Here is a 9,884-nt window from a genome sequence, read left to right as displayed (position 1 = left end):
TTTGAGTTAACCGTAATAGGTACTCGGATATTGTCAAAAATTGTTTCTTTTGACAAGAATAAAAAAAACAAATAATTAAAGTATCGTAATTTCGCACTTACAGAAGTATTCGTTTTAAACATAAATTAATACACAGTTGCAGTTTGGAGATGATTTAGCAATAATCACTTCTTACTAAAAAAGTTTGCTAAAAAAATAAAATGTCAACTTCCAATATAACCTTAATAGATTTAAACACACAGTTGCCTTTTGAAATTGGTTAGTATCTATTAAGCATTTCTCTACAACTGTCTGAAGAGTAGGTAACGTAACGGTAACATCACTAACATCATTGATTTACTTTAGATGAACGAAAAAGCGTTTTAACCGAATTATGTTCGAATGAAGTAAATCCAGTATGAAATAAAAAATGATTGAGTCTGTATGTAGTTATCTACCTTTATTTTTTTTATTGCTTAGATTGGTTGACGAGCTCACAGCCCACCTGGTGTTAAGTGGTTAATGGAGCCCATAGACATCTACCACTTAAATACCGCCACCTAACTTGAGATATGAGTCTAAGGTCTCAGTATAGTTACAACGGCTGCTCCACCCTTCAAACCGAAACGCATTACTGCTTCACGGCAGAAATAGGCAAGGTGGTGGTACCTACCCGTGCGGACTCACAAGAGTTCCTACCACCAGTAATTACGCAGATAATAATTTTGCGGGTTTGATTTTTATTACACGATGTTATTTCTTCACCGTGGAAGTCCATCGCGAACATTTGTTAAGTTCGTATTTCATTAGAAATATTGGTACCAGCCTGGGATTCGAACACCGGTGAATCGCTCAACACGAATGCACCGGACGTCTTATCCTTTAGGTCACGACGACTACATGAATGACAAAAACATACCTAAGATATTATGTTTAAAAAATTGCGTATTTTGTTACTCAAGTACTGTGTAAGCTTTCACGACCTAGCTCTTAAAGCTGTTCTACAATAAAACTGAGATTTCGACCTCATGTTTCACGGTTGGTACTTACGTTCGTGTGTGGTGTGTTGTGGCTCAGGTAATTTGAATTTGGCCGTGAGTTCGTTCATGCATTTAAACAATAGAAACAAGTAAAAATAGCTTATCTGACTATACTAGCTTGCTAGTACAGAGAAGTTATTATAGACAGAAACCTAGATATTGTCTTTTACGAAACGTACGAATCCTGAGAGCTCGTTATCCAGACAGTACCTGAAATTATTTGTTGAATATTGTGCTATCGCAAAAAAATTTGCACCACCACAGTACGTACGTCGCCTGAAGTGACGCATTCCTACACATATTCTATAATCATTCCTTACAAGCCAATGGAAACAGGGTTGGGTGTTTTACGTAGTACGTAACTCCTAAGAGTAAGTACGTTAGAGAGTACCTTTGTGATTCTCATCACAATTTTTATTTTATTGCTTTAGAATTTTAATGGAAAAAACTAATGATGATAAAATTATGTTTTGTACGTAAATCCTTCAGATTGAAATCATCCATAAAGCATTGCCGGCATTTTTAAAATTATTTAAAAATCTGTAACTTAATACTAAAATTGATCATCCATAACTGCAAATTACAAGCCTGTAAAACAAGAAATATTCCTAGAACTATTATTTTGTAGATATAATTTATATTGTTCTTATATTATTTTTTATGTTATCGTGTTACTACTTCCTTAGGTAAATTATGTAAAAGTTATAACTTATGTCTAGATTATATACACTTATAAGTGCAGGGTGCTCTTCTTGCAAATATGTTTTATTTCAAAATAACAAGTAACAAGCTTGATCAATATCAATTTAACTTATAGACGAGAAGCTTAAATCCGAGCTTTGTTTTGCTGAGACCTTGGTAATAAGCTGTAGTCATTGTGAAGGCGAAAATGAAGCTGAAGATTTATTTTCGGATTCTGAGTCATCTTGCTTTGATGCTACCGAAAGCGAAATATCGGAAGAAGTAAAGGATACAACTCTTTTTGAAACCAAAGATCACATCGAAGAGGATACAAAGGAGGAAGAATTACCCGAAGAAGAAGATGACTTTCATATTTACTTTTTTCCCGATTGTAGTAAACCAGCTGTTAAACGAAGTAGTCAAGCTAGTTTAATCACTGTCGATGGTATTCCGAAAATAAATCGAACCTTTAAAATTGACATAAATTGTTCATGTAGTATCGACGAACAAGGACGCTGCAGTTGTTATACAAAATTGCCCTGCAGATGCGGAGTTAAAACAACAGAGGAATGTGCTTGTTCAAAACTCACTGAAATTTGTATTTGTCATGACGGGAAACCACAAACAGAATGCACTTGTAAGGGCAGTAACGTTTGCCTATGTCATCCTGATTTTACAATGCAACCTACTTGTACATGCGATCAAATAGATAAACTGTGTATTTGCCATTCTGATAAGTTTCCCAGCCCTAAATGTACATGTAAATACAAAACGCAAACCTATTCAGAGAAAACGACCGTCAGTGAATGTACTGACGAAGAAGAATCTCAAATAGTTACAAATCTTTCTAATGTTGAAGAGCAATGTGAATGCCAGAAAAAGGAACCGAAGCCGCGATGTATTTGCCGCAAAGGTGAAGATTGTATTTGCAAAGAAGATTCATGTATTTGTGAAATTAAAAAAGTCTGTTCTTGTGAAACTATTTCCAGCCAAGATGAAATATGTAAATCCGATGACAACAAGTCAATTTGTGCCTGCCCAATCCAAGTAGATTGCACTTGTAATGACGAACAAGATGATTGTAAATGTTTTCCGGTCAAAGATTGTTCTTGCGGCGATCCTGAGAATTGTAAATGTTTTGTTGCATGCGATTGCATTGATCCTTGTATTTGTGATACTGTACCTAATAAAGAAGTAAAAGAGCTATGCGTGTGTATTGACAAAATGCGAGCTAACAAAAAACCTGATTGTTCTTGTCATTCTAAAAGAGAAAAACCTAAAAAATTGAAACGAGTTAGGGCCGGTAAACACGGTTACCGATGGTGTCACGATGTTGATCCTAAACATACGTATTTCGATTACGCATATGACCGCCATGACAAAATTATTTATAAAGAACCATCTGTTGAGAAAATTGAAATATTAGGCCTTCATGACGAAAAAACAAATGAAGATGCTTGTTCAATTCACGGGGTTACTGCTCCACCCTACAAAAAGAAGATTGCGAAAGCCTCTATAGATTGTTGCAGTTCCGTTGGAGGTATGTACATGTATTTTTTTTTATTGCTTAGATGGGTGGACGATCTCACAGCCCACCTGGTGTTAAGTGGTTACTGGAGCCCATAGACATCTACAACGTAAATGCGCCACCCATCTTGAGATATAAGTTCTTAAGGTCTCAAGAATAGTTACAACGGCTGCCCTACCCTTCAAACCGAAACGCACTACTGCTTCATGGCAGAAATAGGCAGGGTGGTGGTACCTACCCACGCATACTCACAAGAGGTCCTACCACCTTATTTTTGTATTTAAATTATGTAAAGTTTATTTATTTAACAAATTATTTCCTTATATAAAAATTCAGTGATTAAATTAAAATAATGATATCTTAGCAGGTATCTGCGATAGGATAAATATGTAAGTTAAAGTTAAGAAAAAGTATCTAAATCATTCCAAAATCATGGCGAAATCGATTAATGCATAAACCGACGATTATTAAACCGAAGAAATCACCCATTCACCTTCACTATTATTACATTCTTAGCTCGGAAGGGTTCTCTACGTTTATTGACAGTGATTAGTTTAAATAAGGCGTAATTAAAACTAGCACAATCGAAATTCCACATAAAATTTGATTACAAAGTTCTTTTTTTTAATTTGGAATGCGGAAATTGACAATGGGAACATTTTTTTATTTCTTTTTTATTGATACGATGGCTAGAACGAGCTCATGACCCATATGGTATTAAGTGGTTACGGGAGCCCATAGACATCAACAACTTAAATACTGCCATCCATTACTTTCGCATTGTCGCTTTCTATTAGAAACAGGCCGGGTGGTGGTACATACCTCTGCGGGCTCACAGGACGCCTTACCACCAGTAATTACGTAAATTATAATTTTTGAGGGCTTAATTTTTATTACACAATTTTATTCTATCATTCAATCAGTTACACAATGATTTTACATAGTGCTTCGTTCACTATCCGCGCCGCCCTCACTGAACGTCGGCATTTATAAGCAAAAAATACAAAGCAAAATAAAATTCGTTGCGTGCGGTGCGTCCGGCGTGGGCCATTGGACGCGTACCTTAAGACCACGACGAATTTAACCATGAACATATTATTATGACTGTTTACTTATTAAACTAAATCACATATAATTGATAATATCTTGCATTTAAAGAAATATACAAAATATCAACATAGTGCATTTTTGCTCCTAACTTTATCGTAATTTTTAGCTAAACGTTAAGAGCCTTTCCTCGTAAAATTTGATAATACTGGTACATAGTACCGACGAATATTAATGTCAACGACGAATACTTTTTTTACGGTAATTTTCTATGAAACCCTAAAATCAAAACAGCAGACTTAGGATTATTCAGTAATGTAATCTATACTAATATTATAAAGAGGAAAGATTTGTTTGTTTGTTTGTTTCGAATAGGCTCCGAAACTACTGGACTGATTTGAAAAACTATTTTTCCATTAGAAGCCGACATTATCCCTGATGAACATAGGCTACTTTTTTTATTTTTTTTTATTATTTTTTTGGTTTCATGTGTGTTTTAATGTTTCCGAAGCATAGCGAGGGCGGGTCGCTATTAATGAATATTTATAATGTTATTTTATTTGTTTCATACCTCATGATTTATATTTTTAGGCGTTAGTATTTGCGTTGAAACGTTAGGAGAAGATAAAGGTAAATTTCTCGTTCAAACGGTATCACATTCATCAAAAGAAGGTGCCAAATGTGGCTCAAAATTGGTGAGCATTTTAGACTGCAATCTTCATACTATGGAAGAAAACAGAACAGAGTAAGACTTTAATTTAGAGTTTTCGTCTCCTTTGTTACGAGTCTTGAATTTCTCAATCATGTAATACATTAATTTTAGGCATTTTGCAAGAAAGGGTCTCATAAAAGAACGACGAAGTTACATGGCCATTTGTGAGAGCGGTTACTACAATAAAGTCACACGCATTTGCGGCGACAAGCACGTTGTGAAAAGGTTGTATCACACGTTTGAAGCTGCGCAAGATTTCTTACTTGAGGGTGCTAATATTGTACTACTGCGATATTTTGGACTACGTCGTTATAGAGGAAACGTGAAAACTGAAACGGTATTAATGAATGGTGTAGTCTGCGAAAGCATTTACGTAAGTCTCTAAAAATAAAGTGCATTTATTTTTGTATTTTCTTCGGTTTTCTCGACTCTGAAACATAATTAAAAAGTGATTTCACGGAATACTGAGCGTGACCACGGATACTGTAAAGTATTTGAATTGTTGGAAATAAATGTCAATACAAGGACAATAAAAAAGCGAATTAAATATATATATATTTTTATTGCTTAGATGGGTGGACGAGCTCACAGTCCACCTGGTGTTAAGTGGTTACTGGAGCCCATAGACATGCACAACGTAAATGCGCCACCCACCTTGAAACATAAGTTCTAAGGTCTCAGTATAGTTACAACGGCTGCCCCGCCCTTCAAACCGAAACGCATTACTGCTTCACGGCCGAAATAGGCAGGGTGGTGGTACCTACCCACGCGGACTCACAAGAGGTCCTACCACCAATGTAAAAATTAAACCGTAAAAGTATTTTAGCTTTGATTGTACTTTTTTTTGTATTTGTTATAAGCTCTCCACGAAATTATGGTTTGAAACTGAGCTGAACATGCAAAAGATCCTTAATACTTATGTATATACAATCTGAATATGAATACATGAGTATTCAATTTGTGTATGGCCTTAAATAAATAATACTAACATTATTTGAAAGAACTATTCATCGAGTTTCGAAATAGATAAGGGGTTTGTAAATGATGACTCGGATCGATTTCAGCTGCGTTAGGAATTCCAATATTTGATTTACTAATGAGGCTTTGTTATTTGATCTGATGTCTATGAGGTTAATAAGGGATTAAACGAGATAGATCTCAAATCACGTTACAAATTAATCTAAATCCTTTAATGGATTATAAATAGTTTGGAATTGTTGTGGTACAAGTGGAACTTAAAGCTTAACGTAAAATATTTACATTAATTTAAGTATATACATATTATATTCTTCTTCTCAGTCGTATGCACTCTTGGCAGAGTGGTCGTGGTCATCACTTCGGTTGGTGGTGCGCTTCACCAGAAGTCGCCATTCCTCGCGTACCGCGGCCCTTCTTGTGCACTCGTTAACGGGACCGTTTAGAGCTGCCTTTATTTGGTCGGTCCATCGTAACGGTGATCCGCCGCGTGGTCTTGTACCCTCTATCATGCCCTGCACCACAAGGCGCTCAACTGAGTCGTCACTCCGCCGCGACACATGCCCGAAGAAAGTGAGATTGGGACCCTGAACGATGGAGGATAGTCGCTGTTTGATGCCGAGTTCCTGTAGAACTGGCTGATTCGTTCTGAACTCCGACCACGATATTTGCAGCATTCTTCTCCAGCACCACATTTCGAGAGCATCTATCCTCTTTTTCTCACTTTCTCTCAATGTCCAGTCTCAATGTCATCATGAGTCATTATATTAATGTATTTAAATTGTGTGTTTTAGGTTTGTCAGGGTGTTAGTCAAGCTGTTGTGAACGGGAAACCGCTTTTTGTTGTTAAAGTAGAACGACACATTATTGAACCTAATGGATATGTTCATCAAACCTTAACTGTTCTAACTTTAAGAGGTATGTTTGTTATTTAGTATTTTGATTTTATTATAAAAATACTGAAACACGAATAAAATGTTACGTTTGTACCATTTGGTTTTTGGAAATCTAATTTTAAGAGTCGAAAGCGAATGGATTAAAAAAGAAATAAAAAAGAAACAAAAAAGGTTGATATAACCCAGTGAGGGTTATATTAATCTTGACAGGTGAGGTGACCTCAGGCAGGCAGCCAGACGTAACACTCATGCCGTATCACTATGCAGCATGATATGGGACATGCCACATAATGGGTCCTCTTATGAGGTTCCCGTTATATACATTACGGACTGGAAAACAAAAACTTTATATTTAAATACACAGTAATAGAAATAATAATAGAGTTTCTACAAAATTTTACTTGTAATAATCTAAAAAGCTTTTAACCCTTTAAGATTTTAATTCACTATGCTTTATTTTGGCTGACAATAATGTTAGGCAAGAAACTGTTCAAAAAGATTCAGCGATTATCATTAGATACATAGACAGACCCTGTGCTGTTGAGAATCTTTTCATGTGCCTGAAATAGTCTATAATGAATTTTAATCGTTAAAATGCACTTGTACAGGCTATACAGTGAGTCACGAATGGGCTGACAATAATTGTATACTACACCTGAATCCACTTTTGCGTGTGGTGCCAGAGAGGGACGAGATCGAGCCTCACGCTCCTTTGCGTGAAAAGTGGCGAGAAGATCTTCAACTTTTATCTGATTACTTGGACTATAAGGTGCTTTAACTATTTGTTGCTGTGGTCATTGACGTTGAAATGCATTTCAGATTCTTTCTGCTTATTTAAACTACCATACCAGGATACCACACATGGTACAAGTATAGTATGTAGCCTTCTCAGGTCAGCGACCTCTTGGATGAGAGAAGCACATGGAACTTTATGTGATTATTAACAAAGAAACGTTGTAGTAATAGTTAACCGTCTGTGCTATATGAATAATGCGTCATCACAAGGGAAACATAATATAATAATACTACTAATATATAAATCTATAGTGGTTTTTACGGATGTTCCGTTATAACTACTGAACCATGCATCCGATTGACTTAAAACTTGGTATCCATGTAGAAAATACATGTACATAATGGATAGGCTAATATTTATATGAGTGTTGGATTCCCTACACCAAATTGCGGGGGCGTTAATGATGAGAATCTTTGTGGGGGTGAGAAATAATAACGTTAATTTTAAATGCCCAGCGAAGTGGACGGGTACAGCTAGTAATACTATAATATAAAATATGAAAGTTCAAAACGGCTTTGTAAGAGTTTCGCGTTAGATGATTTTAAAATTTATCTTTACTGTAAAACATTCTAAGTGCTTTTTAAATTAGGATATACAATGGGGTTCACTGTATTTTCAGAGTGCACGGACTTCTGAAGGCGGCCGCTATATAGCTGAGAGTGGCTCGCTCACTAACACCATCCGGGAATATCTGCAAGCACTTCTATTACTTCGTCCCCAGGATGCTTTGCATTTCACGAGACATTACTTTGGTTCTGCTCTATCAGCCCTGGATCTTCCCCATGACGAATATTTCGATGCCGCTTCCAAGCACGTTAGGTATTACTTTTTTGAAGAGTAATTTATTTTCAACCGCCGAGTCCTGAAAACTTGGTTCAAAGGAAATTTATAAAATAATAAAATTTGTACTGTTTATTTTGAATACCTCAAGCGTTTAGCTTAGATATTTTTATGTATATTTGCTAACATTGTATTCTGTTGTTACTCAATTTTTAAATCATCTGTGAATAATTGCTGAAATAGGTTAAATAAAACACATCAACACTCAAATTCTGCTTTTTATTTCGTTACTAGAAAAAAAAAGATCATGTTTGTATATAAAATGTCTCAGGACACAGCCAGTAATGGAATTATGGAGTGTTTACTTGTGATAGTCCCAATTTAAATAGCCGCTGGAGGAGGTCGGCGGAAAATACTCTACAAATGTAATCGTTCTAATGGACCTGTAATTCTCAAGTGTTGAGAGCAAATAGATTTAGTGGCCTCCATTAAAATAAATGTAGGTGCGAGTACTTAAGGAACAGGTAAGGCGCTTTGGCAGCCTTTACGTGGCTTTGGTTCTTCATTTTAAATTTATTTGCTCGTTTATTGGTAGGTACATACGTCATTTTCAAGATTGAATAAAAATATCTAAACTGACCATTGTGCGAAAAAATAGGTTCAATTGGAGTTTAAGACTGATTTTTGTTTATAACGAAACAGGCAAAGGAGAAGAGGACTTAAAAGAAAATGTACGTAACTTTGATAGTTTGTTTCCTTCAAAACATTAATTAAAGTTACTTTTAAACCTTCTCTTTTGCTTGTATACGTAATTTTACATACCTAAATGTCATTTATTGTGCGCTATTTTTATTTACACTATATGTGTAGATAAGTTCAGGGTTCACCTCGTGTTTAGTTGTTACCGGAATTGATGAAATTCGTCATGTGGATGTCAGTTCTGGTACTCTGGACTCTGGTCAACTGGTCGAGGGCCTCTTGAGTCCGCACGGGTAGGTACCACCATCCTGCCTATTTCTGTCGTGAAGCAGTAATGCGTTTCGGTTTGAAGGGTGGGGCAGCCGTTGTAACTATACTGTGACCTTAGAACTGATATCTCAAGGTGGGTGGTGCATTTACTTTTTAGATGTCTATGGGCTCCAGTAACCACTTAACACTAGGTGGGCTGTGAGCTCGTCTACCCATCTAAGCAATAAAAAAATAATAAAAAAAACTCGAGTTGGAAATCTCAATTATTTTATGAGAGTACTGCAAACGAATGCATATTATCATTATTTATTACACGAATATGTAATTGCATTTTGTTGGTCTGAATTTTATTCGTTTTCTTATTGTGATTGCTGAACAATCTCACGGACCATACGGTGTTATATGGTTATCAACAACGTTAAAGTTACCACCCATCTTGACACGTGAGCTTCCAAGCCTCAGTTCTATAATACAATGGCTG

At 36.0% G+C, this 9,884-nt stretch overlaps 1 protein-coding gene across 1 annotated transcript; it reads left to right on the top strand.

Annotated features, from left to right (window-relative positions):
• Nucleotides 1–200: 200 nt before the first annotated feature.
• Nucleotides 201–8,692, top strand: LOC114248666 (uncharacterized). The gene is made up of 7 exons (XM_028181969.2): nt 201–258; nt 1,837–3,240; nt 4,867–5,020; nt 5,099–5,360; nt 6,757–6,880; nt 7,467–7,627; nt 8,274–8,692. The coding sequence occupies exons 1-7, from the start codon at nt 201–203 to the stop codon at nt 8,493–8,495; spliced, it is 2,385 nt and encodes a 794-aa protein (XP_028037770.2). The 3' UTR covers nt 8,496–8,692.
• The last annotated feature ends 1,192 nt before the right edge of the window (nt 8,693–9,884 follow it).

The sequence above is a fragment of the Bombyx mandarina genome, chromosome 12 (assembly GCF_030267445.1).
Source record: "Bombyx mandarina strain Sakado chromosome 12, ASM3026744v2".
Lineage (NCBI taxonomy): Eukaryota > Metazoa > Arthropoda > Insecta > Lepidoptera > Bombycidae > Bombyx > Bombyx mandarina.
This window is presented reverse-complemented; position numbering and strand designations above follow the sequence as displayed.